Here is a 24,828-nt window from a genome sequence, read left to right as displayed (position 1 = left end):
TCTTGTATGATTTATTTACTGCCAGATTAAAATGTGACAGTTGACCTCTAAGCCACCAACGTGGCTGTTGATTAAACCTCTCACCTCATAGTTATGCAGGTGGGTTATATCCTTCCTAACAGCTTGTGAAGGGAAATCCCCAGATATTCATAGTGATGATAGTGGTGTTGAGTTGCAACAGGAAATCTGGCCCATGCTAAACTGGAAATGTCCATGTTTAGTAAATGACACAAACATTTTCCAATGTTGTGCGGAGTGATGTAATACCGGACTGAACCCTGTCACCTCAGGGGCTGGCAGGTGGACAGCGTGTGCTTTCCTGGAGATGAGGCCAAATGAAAAGGTCTGAGGTGGCTCTATTCAGAGTTACGTTAATGCACCTTTTGTTGATGCAGGGGCCATTCCTACTGCCAATACAGAGCCACATGCGGAGCTCAATTCCCATTTCTATACACACACCTCAAACCAGGTTCCCTCTACTTACACATACAATGGAAAACACTTTGCATTCTACATTTGTGGCTTCCTCTAAAATGCTCATTTCAGGCAATCAAGCAACAGTTTGTTGCATGCTAATTACCTCTGGCTGCAGTGCACATTATGCTTCAGAGGTCAATTACCAACAAAATGAGGGTAAAATGGGTCCTCAGTCCTAAAGCTCTTCCTACCAATTTTCCACATGCAGCGCGTCGTGTTGGTTTGACTTCGTACTTATTGCCTCTGCGTGTTTATTCTATTCCTCTTTTGTTCACCTGCAGTCTCTGTTTACCAAAGCTTCAGGTGATTAATGTCACAGAAAGATAGGTGGTACAGTGTGTTTGTGTGTGCGTGTGTGTGATTGAGAGAGACAGATAGAAATTGTGTGCATGTGTGTTTGCTAAGGTGCGCTTCGGTTCAGCTAGAAACAGGCTGATGTTTGAACTGTCCGATTTACACAAGTTTATGGCCAAGAAGGCAGGTGTTTCTAGTCTGGACCTTGCCTTTGTACACAAATATGCACGCGCATGTCTCAGATAAGAGGGAGAACAATCTTTCTGCCTCACTGAAATGCTGCATTCTCATACCAACATGTTGTGTGTTTTTCACAATAAGAGTATTTCGTCTGTCGGTTTATAGTAAATAAATCGACCTCTTTGCCATCTAAATATAGCATGAAAATCCTGTTAACAGCTTTTTATGCTCTTGTCTAGCATGGTATTACGCTGTACATACTTGAACAGTTTGTGCGTAGCCCTCTGCAGTACAGCATATGTCAGTGTTGAAAGAGCACCCATCTGCCACTGAGCCGCCTGTACCTCAACAAAACAATACCTTGTCTCTGGCTTTAATTACAGGTTTGCCTGTGTGTGTATATACATGTGACTCGCGAAAGTTAAGATCTTTTGTTCTCTCTCTTATCCGCTGTGAACAATCCATCTGCTGCCTCTCTCTCCCTCTCTCCTCTGTCTTTCCCATTCTGGTTTTTTCCCTGTCCTTTAGTGACATGTACTGTTGAGTGCCTTACTCTCTTCAACACACTTAAAATGCTTAGCCTACCTGTTGCCATGTCTCTCCCATAGTGGCCCATTTACAAAATATTTCTGCTTCCCTCCACCCACACTAACAAGACCCCGTGTGCATACCAAATGCAAAAATCCCATCTGTAAACATGTTGTAGAGGAGCTAAGATACTCAGTTCTGCTTCTGGTGGACAATAGCTGTTTATTCCTGTACCAAGTCAAGTCAGTTGTTGATGGCTGACAACGTAAATATCAATGTGGAAATTACTGTTTGCTTCCTATTAACGTCATCTTGTCATCTGCTTGTCATCAGGATGTTTTGAACACCATCATCCGTTCCTGCTCTCCCCGTTTCTTCTTCCTCGGCCTGCCGGGCTTCACCATGCTTATTGGAGATTTCATCACTGCTGCTGCCTGCGTTCTCAGCTCTAACTCCTCAGAGGTACACACACACACACACACACACACACACACACACACACACACACTTTTAACATTCAGATTTATTACGTGAATCAAACCAGGAAAATGGGTTAAATGTTACACATGTTTAAAGGTTTTCAGTAACGTCATTGAAAATTGTTGCTCGTATTTAAAGATGCAAAGTACTTGTTGTGGAACAAATAAGTAAAGAAACTTCAACAAAATTCAAAATCAGGATTCATCGTCATACCTGTTGATGTCCAGTAGCTGTCACATTCATTCACTCTCTTGTGATTGATAGTTCTATGAATAACACTTTGCCCCTGGAATCATTTTCTTTTGTTGTGAGTTTTGCGGATTTTTGACATTGAAAAGTTCAAATTGTTTTGTGAATTTGAGTAGTAATAAAATAGAATCTGAGGGACAAAATAACATGTTTGAAACTTCTGTCATTTGTTTGACTTGCAAGAAAATCAAGAATGCAATCTTGCTTCATAGCACTCATATGTGAGACTTTGCAACTGTGACTGAAAGGAAAATTATTTTTTCTCAGTTGAATAATTGCCATACAATTGTTTGTCATGATTATTCCTCCATCTCTTGCATCTAAATAAGTTTATTGCACAATTGACAAAAAACATACTGTGCTATACCTACTGCCTATAAATAAAACTTAAATGTACAAATATTTATAACTCAAAAGCCTGCAGCTGTATTTGAGAAGCAAAGAGCAGTTACTTACAGATGGCTGTGATTCGTCAGACAGTTTGAAGAGAAAATGTTTCATTAGCGCATCATAAGAGCATCACAATGTAATATAAATATGACTCACAGTCCTGCGTAATTAATTGTGGAAACCAATATGTGTTCACAATTATTATGGTCTTTAAATAGAGTAGGCATAACATAGCAATGCCATAATAACAAATGCAAACAGGTGATTGTTGCACGCCCTATGCACAGTCTTTTGGATTTGTGGATTCCTGATGTACATTTACATGAACACAGGCTTATGATGCAAACATTTTGTGTGACTGATTTGGAACAATTAGTAGAGACTTTGTTGACAGACTAATAAGATAACCACTCCCAGTTAACTCTTTGCCAGTGTGCACAGATTTCAACCTAAACACGGGCAAGTTAGTGTTGACTGTTTCTTATTTCTCTCTCATTTCTTATTGTTTTGGTTTCCAGATAATTCCATAACTCCCAGTACCGATTTATGATCTGTTTTCACCTTAATAGCATCTCAACAGGTGCAACAAGGCGTACAATTTGCTTTAGAGCTGCATCCATCGCGCATTTAATTTTGTAATTTTGTTGTCCAGTGCCTACCATGTGTCAAGAGATTCTGTTGAACATCAGCAGAATCATGAATAAAGACGCAATTAATTCTGCTGTATCCCTCCAATCCTTTTTCCCCGGATAGCGACCTTAGTGTTTCCTGGAAGTGGGTTGTTTTCATGTAGCTTTAGGGAATCAATGATAGTATGTTTTTTTTTTTCTCTCTCCTCTATGCCAGGCTCCAAGGATGGAAGCTCAGACAATCCTGGGATCCCTCATGTGTTTCCCCAACCTTTACCTCCAAATTCCTGTACTGCAGCGTGTGCCTGGCTCTGATGACATCGTTGTGGGCAATGAGGATATCAAGGTAAACTGTCAACATGTGTATATACTGGATATATGCGGTACTGCTCAGTGTATTATAAGTGGATTAGTCACCTGCAGTATACAGAAAAGTCAGCCATAGCGTAGTCATTATTGTAAGAATTTTACACATTTCTCCTAAAATGTTAACATCTTGTCTTTGCTTTTCAGGATTATCTGGTCAACATCCTGCTAGAGACGGCAACAAAGGAGCACTGTGAAGGGGCCAGGTATGAATGGCAATATTGGTGATTCTTAGTTGGTCTTGGGTTACATTGTCTGTTTATTTTATTAGTTTGATGTGAATGTGTTTCACATTCATGTGTGTATGCGTAATGTGAATTTACAACCTAATGGATCCAGAGCATTTACTATCCCTCACAACAATTACTGTGCAATGCTTTTAAAGCCTATCCACCAAAAATATAATTTTCATCCTAGTTGAACTTCAATAGTTTTCCAAAATACATTTTGCGCAGTTCAAATTCTGTATTATTCTTAGATTTAAGAATAATAACTGTCTGTCATTCAGGTGCATTGCTGTGTGCAGTCTGGGTCTGTGGGTGTGTGAGGAGTTGATGCAAAAGAACATCCACCACCAGGTTAAAGATGCCATCAATGTTCTGGGAGTAACACTAAAGGTCAGTGGCCCTCTGAGGCAAGGAAGCTTCATCGTACAGTATATGCATTTTTCTTGCTTGCTTGCTGTGTTGACTGTAACTGTGGCAAAAAAATCTGAATACAATAAATCACTGTTGGCAGCAGCATCTTTAAATGAAATGATGCAGGAAGCCTGGATTTCATCACAGCCCTTTTTCTTGTTTTACAACACACGCCCTATAGTGTTTAGCTCTTACAAAAATTATAGCTGATCACATAAAAGGACTGCAGAACAATTTCAAAGTAGTGAGTGGAAAAAAACTCTAGAATAAAACATGTCCAGTGATGTGACTCATGGGTATATTTTGGAAGAGCGCTCTTTTTCTCCCTGAGTGAAGAGATGCAGAGAACCAGGCTGTTTTTTTTTTTTTTCATGGAAAGGGTTTGGGGCGGTGGCGTAATTTCCAGGCTGCTCGCTCTCAGTAGATGTGGGCCAATTTAAGCAGCTACATCTCCCAGCTTCCTGCTCCAGCAGCCCCCCCTTCTCTAATGGAGCAGTAATCACTCCCCTGTACAACTTGACACACAGACTCAGCCAGCCCCAAAATAGAGGGTATAGGTTGGGTGGGGGATCTAGGGGGAAGAGTGGCACTGAGAGTCTCTTTTCTAAAAGCAGGTGCTGAACTCTCAGGGCCCCTTTTTGTGTTTGGCCATTTCTGCACTCCCCACATTGTCTGCCCTTGTTACATGTTGAGAGGCATTCAGCTGGAAGAAATGGGAAATTCTGTTTCTCCACAAAGAATTTCAAATCACTGAAGAAATCCACATTTGAAAGAAAATTGTCAACAGCTCAATTCTTTCCCCCAATGAGTCTGGAGAAAACGAGCCATGGTTTGAAGTGGAAATGAAATTATGCTGATTATATGCACAGTAAGTGAAAAGCTAAATTTAAGGGAAATTACTCTGTCAGTGTGTGCCTTAACTTTTCCCCCCATCTTCGACCAGCAATGTTCCTCTGCCTTTTTACAATTCGACACAAATCCAACAAGGGAAATTGTGAAAGTGTTACTCTTAAGTCTGAAAGACACATTTAAGAACATTGAAGTCTGGGAATTGGCAAATGTTCTGCCTCGAGAACACACATCACCGTTAAGACACTTTGTATATGTGTCATTTCTGAGCGTATGTACATATATGAAGTTATGCCCAGTTTTGATATATGTCAATATGTTTTGTGTCAATAGACATGTCATACAAATTTTCTTTTTTTCTACAGTTATCTAAATTACAGTGGAGTCAGCATTACAGGTATAGTTTAGTGTACATATCAGGTGTCTACGTATTGTTGCAGCCAGCTAGCACCAATTTGGTTGCATGGAAATAAACCAAAAAATTGCTTCTGCTCTTTGGATTTCTGCTCTCACGTTAGCTAGCAACAAGCTAGCAACAAAATCTGATGATGGCCAGTGACCACAAAAAGTGTCACAGCAACAATGTCCAGGCAGTCAAAATAACAAGCATTCTTCATTCTTCTGTACATGTACAGGATAACAGGAAAATACTGCTTTAACATCTACATTTTTCTCTAGGTTAATGCTGCTTGTTGTAAAAAGGAGACAAATCCTTTGCATCATTGATCAATTCTTTTCTTCTCCTCTTGTTTGTTTGTCCAGTTTGGGAACAAAGCAGTAGCTCAAGTAGCCTGTGACGTGTTTCAGCTGCTCATCTCTCACTGGGAACATCTCCAGAGGTTGGAGTCCACTCTGCCTAAGAAAATCATTGAGGTAACACACACATACACACAAACACACAGTTAACATTGTCAGTAGCCATTGGGGGCATGTGAGAACATATTATAAGTAAGATCAAGTCAAGCCAGTTTTTAAATGCAAATTGTACACAAGTTATTACTCGTGCATATGCTTACTCTACATCCTGTGGCATCACATCCATTTTAGCACACAGCCCTGACTCAGCTGATGAATGGGAGTGTGTCATCCAATTATCTTTCCTCCTTGTTTTGTCCCAACACAGATCTTTGTGGCCACAATAGCCTTTTTGTTGCCAAGCGCAGAGCACTCAACAGTGGAAGCAGACAAAAAGGTACATGTTGGAAAGGAGGGGACATGAAATGGCTGAGATCTAAAGGCCCTTGATCTATCATGTTGGAATGGTGCATTTGCAGAGGAATGTTTCTACTGAAGTGATTTGTCCTCTTTACCTCTCTCTATCTCTATCTCTGTATTCTCTGTCTTTGCAGCTCTTATCTATTACCTTTTGTTTCTATTTTTGATTGTATTGTTTTATTAATATTGTATTTATTTTTGTTTTGATGTTGGATGACCAAAGAAAAATTGAAAAATGTCTCACTTCCTCAGTTGATGGTGTCGTTGCTGCTCTGCCTGTTGGACTGGTGCATGGCCGTACCCCTGAGTCTGCTGCTGGAACCCATCACCATGCCTTCGCTGGAGGACCACACACCCCACAGGGCCCCACTGCTGGACTACATCTACAGGGTGGGTAGCCTCGCTGGAAGGTGGGAAAAGCTTGGATGTTTCAGTTTCAACAAACATTTTGCAGACCTCAAGGATGGCCACTTCTTACTACTGACTGCTTTCCATCTTCTGAAATATAGATAGCTTCGACATCTCCACCCCCACCCCACCAAATGGGCTTGCCACTTTAATTAGACTCACCTCCGCCGTGACCTCATGGCTATGCCTCATTTAACATTATAGTGGCACAACAGCATAGAAGCACCCTCCATAGTTGACGCACGCGGTTGGCATTTATCATATACAGGAAACCCTTACAACTTGCTTTGTACCAGCATTTGTTGCATATACTGCATTTGTTTATAACAGGCGAAATATGCAGTATTCAATCTTTGTATTTGTCCCTCTAACCCTTCATTTTATGGTCTGACCCTGAGGACGAGGGCCAAGCTTCAGGCACAAATGAATGAGGTATTATTCATTCCCTCCTGTCTGGGCAGATGCGGTCAACGGCAGATCTTTGTAAGGATGTCACCCCTGATAAGAAATGGTCCAATTATTCAAACGGGACCCTTTGTCCACTTGATAAGCTCAGGCTATAAACGCTTGTCCTGGAGATTTGAATGGAATATGTCTTAATATGAGAGCGACTGCAGCTGCTATAAAAGCAAAGACAATTAGGCATGATTGGTTGTCTATCAGCACACAAAAGACATGGCCCCTCTGGGTTTCACTGGAAATAATATAATAAGCAAGGGATCACAAGGTGTGACAATATTAATGCAATATCAAGACCGAGATCTATGCATTTCCACAGATACGATGGCTGCTAATTATTCTCCATACCAAGCAGAGAATAACTTCCCTAATAGAGAACACTCCCTTTTATTCCATCACAGGCCAGTGTCACTGACAAGGTAGGGCGTGTCCATTTATTTTTCATGCGTCACTTTCCTTTAATTACAGTTTGATTTTTAAAAAGGCTTAAATCTGTTGTATCCCAAGCCAGCAAACATTAGAACAATACATACCCAGCTAATGATTGCCATGCCATTTATCCTGAGACGAAGAGAAAAGTGAGAAAAGTTGTTTTTTGATGACCAACAGCATGCAGACTGGTGTAAAAGGCAACATTGCACTAGACCTCATTGGTTCACTGGAGTTCTGTTCAAGCTCCTCCATCTGCTCTCTCAGCCTGCCTCAGCAGCCAGCTGCACCACCCCTCTGCGTGTGTGTGTGTGTATGAGAGTTTGTGCGTGTGTGTGTGTGTGTGTGTGTGTGTGTGTGTGTGTGTGTGTGTGTGTGTGTGAGAGAGAGAGAGAGACAGCGAGAATCAGACCTGGGGGTTTGTTGCCAAGTAGGTTTTCACATACATGGAATTTGCTTTAGTATTTTGATGCATGACAATAAACAGAGTGAAAAGAAAAGGAAAAAAATATAAAAAAAGAAAAACTACTAAAAAAAAAGTACTACAACAGTCAAGAAATTTTAATAGAATAATAAATATAAAATAACTGACTATAAAAATATTTTTAAAAGTATTTACAATCTATCTAGGTACATTTGTGCATATGCGCACCTGTATGTCTGTGTTTGCCTTTTTATTATTTGATTTCTGTGTGTGTACATAGGCGCACTACAGTATGCTTGTTTCACTGTGTTACCTTCCAGGAACTGTTGCTATGCGAAGTGCAGTCACTTAGTTGTCAAGCACAGCTGTGGGTTTCCCCCCTCCCCTTTTGTCTCTCCACCTCTCCACGGAGGAACCTCTTTGGGGCTTTGGTGTAGCAGCTGTTTGGTTCAGGTCTTTTCAGCATCAAGCCTCCAATCCCTCCCCCATGCACCCAGAGGTCTGCTCAGTAGAATCATCCACATACTGTCTACATTGCCCCACACAATACTGTTTCAGATGGCAGGGCCAGCCTGCCTATGTGAGCGTCTCTCAGCCAAGTTTGAGCGTATGTGTGTACTGAATGGGATTAGCCTTTGCATGGCTTTACCCAAGTTGCTCTGCTCTGAATGAGAGGCCCCCTCATTTACATACATTAGGCATATGTTTCACCCACTCAGATTATACAGTATACAGGTGTGTTTGTGTGTGTGCATGTTTGTGGTGGGGGCTGCGCACAAGGATAAAGTCTTAATTAAATCAAACAGTGTAAACCTGTCCAATGGCTGTAATCAACTGCCCCAGTGTGCCTTATCTAGCCCTGCCAACGGATGCTCTGCCATCTGTTATGTAGATCGATACACTCACACATCACAGGAGAAATGGATTAGTGTCAATAAAGACCCTCTTTTCTCTCCTTCTCTCCCTCTATTTCCCCATCGCCTTATGATGTAAATGGACAATATATTCCCCTTTCATGTGCTCCTGGGCCATGTCAATCTACAGCAGGCCTGCAGGAGTGTCACTGCATCGTCCAGACGCCACCATATCCAATAGGACGGTGTCTTTTAGATCAGATTTAAAGTCCTACCCTTTTTCTGCTGTTTCTCAGGTGCTGCACTGCTGTGTGTCCGGCTCCAACCTGCACACCCAACAGAGCCACTACCTCCTCAGCCTGTCAGACCTGTCCACTGACTATGACCTCATGTTGGGTCAGGTTAAGAGCTTCGAGCCGCCACCCTCCCAGACAACTACCACCGACTTCGGCAACCTGCTCACCGTAGCTGAGGGTAAGCACATGGAGCCGTCCTGATGCCCCTTTTTACTACCCGCTGTGTGCAAGAGTGCACAGGGCTGGCAGATAAAATGATGATGATGGATTTTTAGTATAGTGTATGTGCATGTGTCTGTATGGATACACATGTGAGAGAGTAAAAATTGGCAGTTAATGGTGGCTGTCAGCTGTCACATCATAGTTTATATCCTGATGACTATCTCTGATCACGCTTTGATGCACCACTGCATGACCACAGAGACATATTACGCCCCCCCCCCTCCCCAAAAAAAATCAAAAAAAAAAAAAATCAAAAAAAAGGTTACATGGAAAAGCAAACTCTAAGTAGCCCATCCATTTGGAGCCTCTCCATTAAATGTCAATATCTTCTTAAAAATACGAAAAGGAAATCAACCATCACAGCGAATGGAATGTGCACATTAGTACTCAGCCCTAGAGAGAAGACCCATTATTGGGTTTAGATAAAAAAAATGTCTTTCTTTTTTGTGACCTTGTGATTCCATTAGGCAATGTATTCCCCTCTCTCCCTCATGTCCTCAACTTCTGAAAAGTCCTCAGAGCCCAAATGCAGAGTGCATATGAAACAATGTAAGAAATTTGAACAGTAGCTTTTGCCTGGAAAATTTCACCACACCTCTGCTTTTTGGTGTACAGCTGCACAGAGTCTTAGTATAAATAACAAAACACTATCAAAAGGGCAAACCAAAGAGTGCCGGCCTAGTTATATTCATGCCCCCACCTCATATTGATCAAGTCACATCAAAGGGCCAGCGCATCTCTAATGCAGCTTGGCCTGCTTTCTAAAGAGCTTTCTCCACTTTGATGGGGGATGATGGTATTGATAGCACTGTCACAATGCAAGAGTACATCTTCTTGTTTTTCCCACATCCCTGCAGAATAAAGCACAGCATGCCTTTCACTTGGGAGTAAAAAACCTGTGCATTTACATAAATGCAATTCACTAAGTAGAGTCCTATTAAGCAGCCTGTAAAGATGGTGGTTCTCATTAGCACTCAGCCATTCTCGACGTTTGTGCATTGTAAGAAGACTCAATGGGCTTTTCAAAGTTGTGTCTCATGATTAGACGCTACCTACTTAGGTGTGCTGGCCAAGCTATTGTGAGAAATGAATAAACTACCCCTATTAGTAATCATAAATGAGATTTGGCTTTGTATAAAGAGAGCTAACAGAGATGATAGCATGTCTACACACAAATGCGGGGTGTTGGATGTATTATGAAAGGTAGCCTCATGTGCAGCTTTCTTTACACCCATCAGTAACTTTAACCGCTGATCACATTTTACACTTTCTCACGTGTATTTTCCTTCAGAGCTGCTCTCAGTATTTTTATCCTCCCGCCCTCATTCTTCCACCAGAAAAGCGCCGTCGGAACATGGAGCTGATCCCCCTGACAGCGCGGATGGTCATGACTCACCTGGTGAATCATCTGGGCCACCATCCTCTGAGCGGTGGCCCCGCCCTTCTCCATAGCCTAGTGAGCGAAAATCACGACAACCCGTATGTGGAGTCGTCCGAGCTGTCGTCCGAGGTCTTCAAAAGCCCCAACCTGCAGCTGTTTGTCTTCAATGATAGCACGCTGGTGTCCTACCTGCAGATCCCCGCTGAGACCCCCTCTGTCGGACAGCCCCCCCAGCCTTCCTCCCAAGTGCGTGTCATTGTCCGGGACATCTCGGGCAAATACTCGTGGGATGGCGCAATCCTCTACTGCACCACCCAGGAAGACTCTGTTGATGCGGGAGTTTTTAATGCAGTCGACCGCCCTCCTTCTACTACCACTACTGTCGCTCACAGCATAAACCAGCCCAAATCTCCAACAAAGGGGCCGTACAAAAACCATTGCTCAGTCTCTGACTCCCTGTCTGACCGCTGTGAGGAGGAAGAGGTAGATATTCTGGATAAGCTTTTGGAGGACCTGGGTCACACAAGCCCAGAATGCCTGCCACATGCACAACTGAGGCTCAACCAGCCAGCCCCCTCACCCCATGGCATGAACCTAGAGCAAGAGAACGCCATCCTGGAGGCCATTCTGCGTCAGACTCAGCAAGAGGAGGAGCAAGTGAGGAGGTGGGATGCTGATGTAAGCTTTCGGGCCGACTGCCAGAGGGAACCCTCCCACCAGGAACCAAAAGCTCCTTTCTACTTCTGCCGGCTGCTGCTTAATGACCTTGGCATGAACTCTTGGGACCGCAGGTAGTCTACCAACTGAAATTGGCTACAATCATTGGTCTGGTTTGTACTATACTAGAGTAAGAAAGAGACAAATGGAGGAAAGTGGGGTTGTAAGTCATATAGGGGGCTATTGCTTATTTGTCTCTCTTCATCATTCAGTCAAACCACCTCTTAAATGTAGCTAGTATGATAGAGAAAATAAAACTCAAAGCTGTGTTATAACCTCCGCAGTCTAATACTGTTTTTGAACCCAAGTTACTTCCTTCATCCTCAAAGTAACTCAGCTGTTGGCTCGTTACTCAAAGAGAGAAAGAGCAAAGTTAAAAGCACACTGGAGTCTGGAGTGTCTTAATCTCCTCTCCACAGGGTAAAAGTGCCCAGCTGTTTTCACTAAGGTCTACCTTGCAGAGCAACATCTTTGCAGTGCTTCCCCGCAAATTAAAAGCTTACACCTCTTAATGGTGATGGTGCAACGCGCACACAGCTAGTAGGAGATTGCTGTTTGCACCTGTGGCTTTTTTGCCTTTGTTAATCTTGACTGAAAAAACAAAATGTTGGTTGACAACAGTTTTTTTTTTTTTTGACAGTATGCTAGTAGATTATACCACTTTTTCAAATGGCTGTTCATTTTGGCTAGCATGGCAGTTTCATGAATTGTGTTTTATAAACAGAATTGATCATTGTATCATGTCTAATCAAGACTGTTTTTGTCAAACAGGAAAAGTTTCCATTTATTGAAGAAAAACTCCAAACTCTTAAGGGAACTGAAGAACTTGGACTCCAGGCAGTGGTAATGCCTTTATAAGTTCATACTGGAATTTTATATCATGTTGTGTCCTGTAGAAAGATACCAATGAACACACAGTGTTATCTATGATTTAGTGCCCTCTGCTAATTGTCAAACTGTCACTGCTGCACTATGGTAAACCTGTCGCTGCAGAAGTGAAATATAACTGGTTATGAGTCAAACAGTTGCTCAAAGCAGCATTATATTACCTCATCCCTCGCTTCCTCCCCCATGATTTTCTAATTTAACCATCTTGTGCTGATCATAGCCCTGGAACTCTGGCTGTCCTTCTCTTACTGTGTCTCTCTTAGTCCAATCAATAAGTACGCCACACATTGCTAATGACAGGAGCTTATTAAAGAATTCCCTCAGGATTGGACCTCATTCTCCCAGATGGCCAGACTTGGTTGGGCAATAACAACCTGTGCACAAGCATGCAAAGTGCCCTAAATCTACCCCAGCATGATGTACTGCCATGGCAACAGGAAAAGTAGAGGTGGGGGGGGGTTGCTGCCATTCTTTTTTTTAAATTATGTTAGAGCTGGAGAGATAGTGGGAAAAAATTGCAGACAAACTTGGCTTTTTTCAAATTCTGCTTTCCTGATTTTATTCAACTAAATTAGACTTACACACACAATTTACCTTGATGAGCAAGGTGTATTGTTTTGAGTCATTGGATTCACATTTCAAAGCATCTTCACCTGAAGTGGTTAGAGTAGTGAGAAGCTTTTCAAGTTCGGTTGTGTTCACAAAATTGCCTGCTTTGATGTTGTTCTTTTAATATTGGCTACTATATGTTGTTGTTCTGTAGTCGAGAGACACACAAGATTGCTGTGTTCTACATTGGAGAGGGCCAAGAGGACAAGTGCTCCATCTTGTCAAACAGTGCAGGCAGCCAGGCCTATGAAGACTTTGTGTCTGGACTGGGATGGGAGGTGCTGACAACCACACCCTCAAATCAACACACCCTCTGTATCCACAGATGCAGCCTAAACATGTACACACAGATTTACAGGCACACTCAGAACACGCTAAATTGTACATGTATCCCTCAGGTGGACCTGGCCACACACTGTGGCTTTATGGGTGGCCTTCAGAGGAATGGCAGCACAGGTCTAACAGCTCCTTACTATGCTACCTCCACCGTGGAAGCCATCTTCCACGTCTCCACTCGTATGCCATCTGATTCTGATGACTGCCTCACCAAAAAGGTAAAAAGTCCTGTTTGTGTTTATGATTGTTTTTATCATGTGTTGTGATGCATTTTGGCAATCCCTGCCTGTCCATGACATTTGGATTATAGTTTTGTATTAATTGCACACCTCGTCGAGTCGTATATAAAAAAGAGAAAATGCCTGTTTGATGCAGTGAAATGGCTACACAGTCCTGCCTGCCCATAGCAGTATGTTGTTGTAGCCTTCAGCTCTGTGTTAAGCTGTGATCAGGAGGTGTGACTCCAGAGTGCGGGCATTGATTAGTGACCCTGGCCAGGCAGGCCTGAGGAGTAGAGAGTCGCAGGCGCGTGAGTGAAGAGAGGGCATGTGCCGCTGTGGTAATGACTATGATTCTGCTAGCCCCTGCCCCCCTCCCTGTGTGCTGTGACCAGGGCCTGGATTCAGCCATTAGCTCTCCCTGCTAGGGCAGGCGCCGGCCGGATGCCGGCAGGATCCTTTTATCCAATTCCTGCTGCCGCCACAGGAGCGATCGATTGGGTTCTGCAGTGGGATTCTGAGCTGTAGTGCACCAGTAGCAGTTAGCACGAAGAAATGAGCTGCAAGGCCCCTGCCCGTGCTGCCAATCTTCTCATACAGTACCCTACTGAGAAGGGAAATTCATCAGGCTCTCCTCATATCCAACCCCCCTCCAGCCCTCCACAGATCTCCTCCCTCTCCGCTTCACAAATAACCCCCTTACTCATTCCAAAAGCCATCTTGAACCTGTGCTTAGTGACCGAAAAAATTAGTTAGACTGAGTAAAAACTCTGACTTTGGTCGGCCAGAGTGTGGCGCTGGAGGGGCGGCCATGCCCACAGTGGAGTGTGCTGCCACTCCACTTCCATTCATTTCACCGGGAACTTCTGTAATTGCTCATGCTAACCTTGCACAGATCTCCACACCAGCCAGAGACAGCACAGAAATTGGCAGGCTGGCTGCGTGCACGGATGCTTCAGAAAAAGATGGGGGTGGCAGCGAGAAGAGAAAATGGTATGAAGAATTGGAATGAGAAACAGGCTTCGTCTGTATCCAAGTAGGATGTTTCCCTGTCAATTTAGAAATAACACTTTTAGTCCAGCAGTCACCCACTTTGCTGCCTGTAACCATAGAGGCATACTGCAGGGAAGCGGCGGATGGGGGAACTCTCGCTGGGCAGATTGCCCGTTTGAAGACGATAGGGGGGGGGGGGGGGGGGACGGCTAAACCAAAAAGAAAAGAGAGAAAACCATGAATTCCTCAATCCAATTGTGGGTTTTAGGGCAGTGCAGGCTGCAGCAGTAGCAGCTGGCTTCAGTAATGCGGTTATAGATGCGACCTGCAGGGTTGGGGTCAGGCCATGTAGACCGCGTGTGTGTGTGTATGTGTGTGTCTGTGAAAGAGAAGGAGATAGACGGGTGCCTTAGCTATCACATTCAGCCCCAGGCACCTCAGCTTAACTGGGCTGCTGCAGGTTGTTTTTATAAGGAGTCTCTTGTGTTCTGGGGTCCTCTGGTCTGCAGTCTCTGTGTGTGTGAGGCCCATTGGCTGGGTGGGAGGTCAAAGAGGGCTAATTGGACAAGAGCCTTTGACTTGAATCACATTTTATTAAAGAAGTCTCAAACATTTGGATGAGATTAACAAGGGAGTAAATAGATTGGTGCAGAAGATGATTGACTAGAGCATAAGCATCCTCATTAAACTTGTGATTAAGCTCATCCAAATGCTAATATCTTAACCCAAATTAACATCCCAGTGTTGATTGTCTACCGCAAATGCATATTCAACATTTTCTCTGAAATTGTCCCAGTGACTGACCTGGTTGGTACCTGCTGATCCTTGGACAGACAGACTGAACTGGCGAGCTCCAGTAATCAGCATGCCGTGGATTTGTTTAAGATTACCGTATTACCATAATTAAGGGCTTATAATAGAATGTGCTAATTGCATTTTTGGTGGCGAGGGCATGTTTCTTAATGGCTCATTAGGCCCACAGTACATTGGCAGATGTTTTCCTCTGAGTAGAGGCTCACTTTTCAGTGTCCATGATACCCCAGAAAACATCACTGGACTACCAGCTAATAAGTGATCCACACTTGTCGGAGAATATGATGTAGCTGTGTCCATCTGTTTTACTTTAGGAAGGGGAAAGCTGTTTACCTATTTCGACCTAGCATCAGCCAATTTCCTGTCATTTAAGTGTATCTTCTTGTCCTGCCCAGTTTCATTTGTGTTTGTGAATAGAGTGGAAATGGGAAGCAATTTAGTCTCTGATGGGGAAAGTTAATTGGATTTGAATTATTTGGTTTTGAAATGCTCAATTTTGTGCATTTTGTGTTTGCAATTTGAATTTGTAATGAAAAAACTATAAAAATAGTTAAATCCAGACCCCTATTTAAGGCATTGTTTTCAAACAAAGTTTGTGATTGAGCTGTAAGCCGTCACCTTGCTCTTGCACCTGCTGCATTTTATCTTTAGGGTACACCAACGGTGCTTATAACGGAATAAAACGTGAAATAAAATAATGCTGAAAGCAGTGATAAAAGCCAGTTACAGTACTTTAGTATTTATTTTCTAATCCGTCAGCAGTAAGTTCTATTATCAGTCCTCTCCTTTTACATACTTCCTACACCTCAGTTCACTCCTCAGCTAGAGGTGATGTGGGCCTAACGTACTGACTGGATAAACCCGCTGACATGCCCGAATCTCACTAAATTTGTGTTCCTGTCATCATGACCATACGGATGAAAATTACCTGCACTCGCCAGGCACTTGATTAGACTGATTTTGTTTGTTTGGCAGCTGCGACACCTGGGAAATGACGAGGTGCACATAGTGTGGTCAGAGCACACCAGGGACTACCGACGTGGCATCATCCCAACTGACTTTGGAGACGTGCTGATTATCATCTATCCGATGAAGAACCACATGTATTTCATCCAGATCATGAAGAAACCACAGGTAAACCATTTTACTGTTATTGCATGTGACATTATATTACAATTACATGACAATATATTTTTTAATCAGCTGCTTTAGTGTCTTATTTTCCAGGCACAATAAGCAAGAAAACCATGCAGGCTATTTTCAGCACTGTACTAATTTCCAGTCTCTTATTGAGTTAAAGCAGTCCCTTCTCTTTGCTTCCTATTCAGATTTTACTACGAGTTTTATAGGTTCTTTCTCCTGTTGTGGTTTCTGTCTGAAGGCTCTCAGTTTCCCCGACTCCAGCAGTGCATTATTACCCACACTGTGGGTATGTGCTCTCAGAGATGGTTACTGTCCTTTCTTGGCTACCTTTCATCTTGCCCACTCTGTAGTACTGCACTCGATGTGTGGCCTTCCAGAAGATAGTGAAATGTCTTTGTCTGATAAATCCACAATATTTTATATATGAAAGTTATTCAGATGAAAAGGCATTTCCATAATATAATCTGGTTTGTATTCCTCACTGTTAAGACATTGATTATCTTTAATTTTGTCTTTCAGACAAGTCATTTTTCAGGTAGATGACTGAGAAATACATAGTATAATGCAAGAAACAATAGAGTCTCACTTTTTAGCTTTATTAGAACAGCCCAGGGCACAGCAACAGCCCCACTCTTTTACAGATAATCTTTATTACCAGTAGACATGATCATAGTAACAATCTGTTGGACAATTAAACTTAACAAGGTAAATAATAAGAGGAGTATGACAACTTACCCAGAAATACACAAAGACAAGAGTGCATTAAGTTTAATACTTCAATGGTTGCAGACGGTCCACAAATGAGCCACAACCCAGTAGAGGGTTTCTACAGCCAAAGCACAGTGTTATTCCCCCCAACTTACCCCACCCAATGCAAGCCAGCAAATTGTTCCACAATTATACAGCTTGTATTGCTTCTACCTCAAAGAACCTGTAAAGCTATCTACTCAGGTTTCTGGTGATAGTTTACACAGTGTCACCTCAGTTTTCTGGCATGGTATGTGTCATTCCTGATTAAAATGCATTTATCGTATGGTTTGACTGGTTATTATACTAGCTGAACTACCAAGTTGAAGACAGCAGGACCTTTTGGAGAGACTTTGACATTCACGTCAACTTCCAGGTCAACGACCATTGAGCTTCAGTGATTAAGGGCCCCCTTCCAATATGCATGAACAGACGCGTGTACCCACACACACTCACACGCTGCCGCTAAAATGCATATTGCCCCTTTGTATTTGTTCGGTAGCTCAATATGAGGGCATTGTTTTGTATTGATTGTCATTTTAATTTCATTTACCTAACATTGATTCGCATTAGATATGTGTGGTTGTCATGCAAAGTTGGGTAAAAATCCAATTTCAACTTGAACCCTTGCCCTAAACAGATGGAGAAACGGCTAAAAAAAGAACAAAAAGATTTTTAATCAACCCTTTCTAATTTTGGGGCTCTTACATATACAATGACAGGACACCGGCCAAATTAACTTTGGATCAATGTGGAAGTTTTGTTGCCTCATGTTCTTATTCTTTTTTTCTCTCTTCAAACTTCATCAGGTTCCTTTCTTTGGGCCTCTGTTTAATGGCGCCATCATCACTGGGACGCTGCTGCCAAGCTTGGTGCGGGCCACCTGTATCAATGCCAGCAGAGCTGTCAAGTCCCGGCTGACTCTCTACCAGAGTTTGTATCCTTTATTCCTCATGCCTTCTGCTTCATCTTCTGTTCACTATCCCGTACAGGGATGGCTCATCAGAGGAATGCAACAACTTGGAAAAAAACAACCATTGATTACCCATACAGCTGAGACCATTAAGGTTATGATCATACATTTAGCAATATTTTTAGAATGATTTCATTAGATGTTTAACACCACTGAGCTTACATTTTTCAGCACCACCAGTGGCCCATTTGGGTAAATTCATTGAGACATGTGGCGTGCTTGTCACATCAGCCAACGTACACAGCTGAGTGCTGACACTGATCTTTATGGGCTGGCTGATTTACATACAGCTATTAGGCTGGGGCTGTTTCACAGCCTGGAGCATCATGGGAGGTTGTGTGGGGCTGTTTTGGGCGGGAGCACAGATAATGTGTCATCATCTATCACTACCGTTTTATGGAGCCCAGGGAGAGCCAAAATAAGAGCACCCTCAGCAAATGCACCCAAGTGCATACAGACATACACACACGCACTCACTCTCATCCCTCCACCCATCCATCCAACAGTGTGCCGTTAAGAGCCTGACTCCAGCTGTAGTTGTCAGTTGGTTTAAAGGGAGTGTAATCACCAATGGAGATGAATTAGCATGTGAATGCCAGCAGCACAGAGTTGGGGGGTGAGATGGGGGGGCAGGGTTGGGATGGCCCCTGGAGGGGGAAACCTGATCTCCCTTAACACCCTACTCCTCCTCGGACAGCATGTACGGCACCGCCTCACCAGAACCACGCTGCCCCTCTGGCGGTTGCTATAGAAACCTCCCCCAAGGAGGTTTCATTTGGGTGGAAGGCTAGTGTCTATTGTTTTTAAGACATTGACATATTAAAAAAAGTTGTTGTTGTTGTTTTTAAATTATTATCAAGTGCTTGTGTCTTAGCCGTTCACAACAAAGCATTTTGGTGTTTAATTACACTACAACACACCCTGTGTATGTTTACAGTTGGGTGTGTGTAAGTATGTGTCTGCCTGTTTGCGTTGCACAGTGCATCACATCCCCTGGCCCCCCCACCCCTATATCAGGCCTTGTCTGTGTGTCCCCGGGGGCATCCTGAGTGACAGATGTCTGTTACCCGACGCCAAGTGAATTAGCCCAGTGTGCCAGAGGGGGGCCAGCCGCAGGCCTGCCTGCCTCTGTGAGCCTTAGGGAGTGGGGGGTGTTTGGGACAGTACCGGGCCTGTGCTGGGCCACAAAAGCCTTACCTGGCATTCCTTAGCAGAGAAGCAGACAGCACAAAGGCATGATCTATGAGAGGAGATAAGCGCTGCCTCTGGAGTTCTGGCACTGATAGGCTGCCAGGCCTCACGCACTCCAAGAGAGGAGATGAATGAATGTGCCAGGCAAAGCACACTGCCAGCATTAGTATCTGCATGTCTGTTTTTTCTGCTGTTTTTCTGTCAAGCTAGAGAGCTTGTGAGGAAAGAGGCAATGCTAAACAAACGAATGAATTGCCAAAACATTCCACTTGGTGTATGCCATGTGCAAGTGTTAACCAAGTTTTTAGACTTTAAGAGAATTGGTATCACAGAATGTCCTGAGCAATGGCATGAACCATAAACGAAAGTGTTGAGTGGCAGTGGAGTTACTCTTATATGTTTTTATCACTGGATTTGCTGTTGTATTATACCAGCCTTTTGCACTTTTCCCTCTCCAGTCATCATTCTTCCATCTTCTCAGGTTATACGGCTCTTCATCTTTTACAGATTGGAACAATGACTCAATCTTTTTTTTTCTGTGATCTGTATTTTTTTTGTGCGTGATGAAAATCCTCATCCTTAGTTTACCCCTTCACAATGTCTTAACAGCACCACAGTCTGCTCTCTGCCTGTGAGGCCACTCTCCAAGGTAATTAGTTGAATATGCCTTCAAAGAGAAGCTATATGACCCCCATGCGTCCAGATAAAAGGCCAGTATGGCACTGCGGCCCCCTCTCTCGCTCTGTCACAAGGCTTGAGAGGACTCCAGCAGTCTGCCGCAACGCTCACAGGATCTCTCAGGCTAATAGGATTTGATATTGAAAAATGACCACCAGCAACATTTTCAGAAAATACACAAACAGATAGGCTACAAGAGTGTTTTCAGATAGATACTCCCCCCTTGCTGCCTTTCTCCTCATCACATCCTCTGTCTCTCCCTCTCTCCTTTTCCTCCATCTCTGATTTGTGAAATCTGTGTAGTTACATTTGTTCTCTTATACAGTGCCCAGCTCTCATTGTCAGTCAGAGTTTGTGTCAATTTCTTCTGTCAAGACACAACCATGGCCTCATAGACATCATATCACAAGCCTCTCACGGACAACTCATAATGTATCATCTATTATTTATGTGCCTGATGGAAAATGCAGCTGGTCTGGCTTTGTGTGTTCTAAGTGTATCGTCTGCAACTAGTCCACCCTTCACAGCTGCATTTTGAATAATTGTGACCACAAAATGTTCAATCTAAAACAACTTCAGATTTCTTTTTATTGATTCATCAGCAACAGAGTTAATGGTACTCATCATTGCATGCACACAGTGGATGACATATTGGCTTGAAGGAGACAATGACTTTGTTTTTGTCACCTGAACCCAGCCTGTTACTGGATGGCTTTGCTGTCTGCTGCCATTTACTGTATGATGAAGATCCTTCATACTGTCAGTGTAGAATAATGTCTTCATCCAGAAGCTGGGATTCGTTTTTCTCTTCAACAAGCACTTGAGTTTGATGTGCCGTCCATCACTCTTTGTGATGGGGGTATTGTTAAGGGTAAAAACTGTCTGCGTGTGTGTTGGGGAGATGGCAAGTTTGTAATAGGTGAGACAGTGCAGAACTGACCTTGATTCAGAGACATAGCCTCCCTACTGGACAGAATCAATAGTTTTTGCACACTGCCCTTAGTCCCCATCCTCTGCTCTGACACACACATAAACACACACACACACACACACACACACACACACACACACACACACACACACACACACAGATCCATCTCCAGGCAGCGATCAATAACCATAATCTGTTTCTGCCCATCGCCAGTCATGCGAGCCAGGCTTTTAGGTGGTGTGTGTGTGTGTGTGTGTGTGTGTGTCTGTGTGTGTGTGTGTGTCTGTGTGTGTGTCTGTGTCTGTGTCTGTATCTGTGTGCAGTAGCAGAAAGAAGAGAGGGAGGCATGATCCTTTCAGTGGAGCCCAGAGTGCTGCTGAAGTCTGTCATGTTCCCTCACAGGCTCATGTGAACATATGTACAGTCCCCCAGCTCCACTGGAAACGAGATGTACATCATTTCAATGGATGTATACTGAAAACATAATGGATATGATACCCTGTATGCACTCCTTTTGTGTGCTTTTGCTGCACCACCCCCCCAGACGCCATCATAATTATTACAGTCAGTGCATTGACAGTGACATATTCTCACACCCCTTCTGAGCAAGTTATTGTCCCACTCTCACTGTGTCTTTGTCAGACGGCAGTGCGTTCTTTTGTATACTGTAAGATTCCTCACCTAGCGGAGATGAAAGTGCGCCTGTATACATGATAGGATGTCATGAATAGGATCTGCCATGTTAGTGTTGTCTCACATGAATTATTTAGCATCGTTGATAGGTCTAATTTGCCAGCTGTTGTGCCATAACTGTCGGCAGTCTCATAGATAATACTCAGCAGTCTATATCACTGTGGAACACAGTGCTTGACTGGGCACAGTGAGACGCCAAGCTAGTCATTGTGTGCTGGATTCATGTAATGGTCTGAGCTGATATGAGTATAACTAGCCAACTTCCTGTTTATGGAAAACAGGGCTGACCAAGAAAAAGGTCCAATGCCCCAAGTCATTTGTAATATACAGTAAATTCTCAAAGGGAGGCTTAAGAAATCACATCGACTTGTCGCGCAATGTGTGTTAACTATCTAGTAGTGTATCCGTATGACTGGATTCAAGCCTTTTTAGATGGAGGCAGTTGGCTATTGTGGGTGGGTTGGTAGTTGGGGGTTGGGTTAGGGGCCATTTCTGAGTTGAAGTGTCCCTGCTTGGACTTGGCCAGGGTGGTTTGGGTAGAGGCTGGCATTGGCTTTGATGGAGCGGTTGAGAGTTTACGCAGTATTTTGGGGGCTACACAGAGAGGAGGGGTCTCTCCCCCACTGAATGTTTTAACCTAATCCCATTATCAGTGTAGCGCACTGCCTCCCATCTCTTCCCCCTCCTTATCCCTACCCCCTCCCACCCTTCTCTCCAGCTGACCAGCTGTTCCTGCCGGGACTCGCGACAATGTCCGATGTGTTCAGATCACTGAGTACCCCCCCCCCAACACACACACAAATACACAGAGCGCAGTCCATGCACAACCAAAGCAATTGCCTTGCCCATTGCTGGAGCCTACGAAGGCCTAGAGGGAGGAGGGTGTTAGTTGGGGGAAAAGGGGGTAGCTTTGGGGGTGAGGAGGGGGCAAGCACAGGCCTGTCAAACCAAGAGCCCTGACTCAGGAGGCAGCCCAGCTCGGATGGCATATGGCGTCTAGCTTCATACAACATGCAAAAGTATTCTCTCCCTTCACCCCCCCTCATCCACTCCCCCTCTCCCTGTCTCCCTCCCCTGCTGCTAATGCAGAATGACTCATAGCATTACTCTTTTTTTTTTTTTACCTCCACCCCCCCACATCAGTTCCTCCTCCTCTTGCCACCCAGCCTGTAACAAAAGGCGTCCGCTGCATGGTACCCACACCCTGAAAGCCCTGGGGGCCCAGCCCAGCCCAGCCCAGCCTGCACTCTGAGGTCTGAGCTTCATGGGGGCCGCCCCTTTTAAACACAGGTAGAGCAGGCGTGAAACCAGACGGCCAACAGCAGGGACCCAGAGCCCCTCCTGGGGTAGCGTACACACACTGCTGGTGTCAAACTGTTGTGCCTGTTTGTATGTATACGGAAGCTGCCTATATTTTGTAGTGCCTCTGATATTACAAAAGCATCATGCTTTGTGTGTTTGGATGTGTTTATGCATTTGTTTGCACCGTGCGTCCTGTATGTGTTTTAACTGCAACCTTTCTGACAAATAGGGATTGTTTTTTATCTCCCAAATTAATAGAAGTGCTCCTTTCAAGTGCAATTGGAGTCCAGCTGGGTTAATTCAGCATTTTCCACATTTTGATTATTTTCCTACATTTAATTATATACTATTAAGGAATTATTATATGGTGTCAGGGAGCATTCAGCTGCCAAAATAACCCTGTTTTTATACAGTAATAAAATAATAAGAAACCATGGAGTTTTCAAATAGCACTAGTAGAAACAACATAGCCTAGTGTAACCCAAAGAATGTCATGCTCTGTGTATTTTTAAACTTGAACCCCCACCCTCACACCCCTCCCCTCCTCTCTCCGTCTGTTATGCATTCATGTCTGACATCTGTGTGTTTGTGAGCGGCAAAGTGAAAGCCAGCAAGACTGCCAGTTCTGTGTGGGTTTGCCTTCTCTGTCCCATTCCCAACTGGGTATCAGGTAGAATAACATGAACAAGACCATATCAAATATAGGGCATAGCAGTATTTTCTGTGTTTGGATATATTTAAATTCCCCAGCAATATTGAATTTATGACTTACATGTGCAGAATTTTCACTAAAATCAAATTAAACTAAACTAAATATCCTCAAAGTACTGTACATAAAAAAATTCAAATGTAGGTGCTTTCTGTGCTTTGTTTCTAAAGGCCAGGCATTAAAATTAGAAATGAAAAACATGTCATCAGTAGAAATTATAAGTTGTTGGGCTACGCTAAATACGTAATTGGGTATTAATTTTAACTTTGATGAATGTAATAACAAACTGATACCTGATAGCATCTCTGATGTCTACAACATTTAGGCTTCAGTTTTCAAATTATGTCATACTGCTGCCTCTGAGGAAAAGTCTCCTATTTCTCCTAAATTAAGGCTCAATAGAATCAATTCCCACAGATTGAACAGACAAAGAGGAAAGCATGACTTTCATTGCATGAATTATATTTTGCATACACTTAAACATGTAAGCCTAACAATAAGTAATCGTCCCAGATTGGCTACTAATATGTAAAGGAATGACTGACTGTGTCGGTTTGGGTTTCAACACTAATCAAGTCCATACCCTTGGGGAGATTGTCCAGAAAACTACAAATGTCCTCCCTAAATATCAACAAAAAAATGAAATTGCTGCTATGTCGCTGGTCTTTGTCCATCAGCCAGAATACCCTGACCCCAGTGTCACCACTGGACTAGTACCGACTGCATTGCCGTTAAGAAGACGTGCTCATTGTGATTGATGTGTGGTGGTGGTGCTTCTAGTGCGGGTGTAAAAACCTGTCTTTCTGCTTTAAGTGATACGCATCCAGCTAGCCATTCCATCTGTTCCCCCTAGCCCTGTTTAATTAATGAACTTTCTTTCTCCGCCCAGTAGCCAGCCAGCGCAACACTAAAGCAAAAGCTGTTAGCCCTCTCAGGTTATCCAAATGGATGCGTGTTCTTGTCCCCACTCCCCTCCTCCTCCTCAATGGGTGCGTTCTCATTGATTAGTTATGTTTTGTTTTCCCCTCTTTTGTCTCAGGGTTCTTGAAGGGAGGGTTAATGAGCTTTCCTGGCAAGCTGTAGCGCTTGGAATCCGGGGATAAATGGGAATAATTTTGT

General features: G+C 43.5%; 1 protein-coding gene across 1 annotated transcript in view; it reads left to right on the top strand.

The window, feature by feature from the left end:
- The window catches only part of ralgapa2 (Ral GTPase activating protein catalytic subunit alpha 2), an 83,797-nt gene that overhangs the window by 40,138 nt on the left and 18,831 nt on the right, over positions 1-24,828 (top strand). The window contains exons 26-39 of the mRNA XM_070920697.1: positions 1,813-1,941; positions 3,445-3,573; positions 3,741-3,799; positions 4,102-4,210; positions 5,843-5,953; positions 6,204-6,272; positions 6,548-6,685; positions 9,166-9,343; positions 10,725-11,559; positions 12,257-12,328; positions 13,137-13,260; positions 13,381-13,536; positions 16,318-16,476; positions 18,042-18,169. Of these exons, the coding sequence (XP_070776798.1) occupies positions 1,813-1,941; positions 3,445-3,573; positions 3,741-3,799; positions 4,102-4,210; positions 5,843-5,953; positions 6,204-6,272; positions 6,548-6,685; positions 9,166-9,343; positions 10,725-11,559; positions 12,257-12,328; positions 13,137-13,260; positions 13,381-13,536; positions 16,318-16,476; positions 18,042-18,169 (2,396 nt within the window). The remainder of the gene's footprint in view (positions 1-1,812; positions 1,942-3,444; positions 3,574-3,740; positions 3,800-4,101; positions 4,211-5,842; positions 5,954-6,203; positions 6,273-6,547; positions 6,686-9,165; positions 9,344-10,724; positions 11,560-12,256; positions 12,329-13,136; positions 13,261-13,380; positions 13,537-16,317; positions 16,477-18,041; positions 18,170-24,828) is intronic.

This window comes from Enoplosus armatus, chromosome 15 (assembly GCF_043641665.1).
Source record: "Enoplosus armatus isolate fEnoArm2 chromosome 15, fEnoArm2.hap1, whole genome shotgun sequence".
In the NCBI taxonomy this organism is placed as follows: Eukaryota; Metazoa; Chordata; class Actinopteri; order Centrarchiformes; family Enoplosidae; genus Enoplosus; species Enoplosus armatus.
The sequence above is the reverse complement of the archived record's forward strand: the minus strand, read 5'-3'. Positions and strand labels throughout refer to the sequence as shown.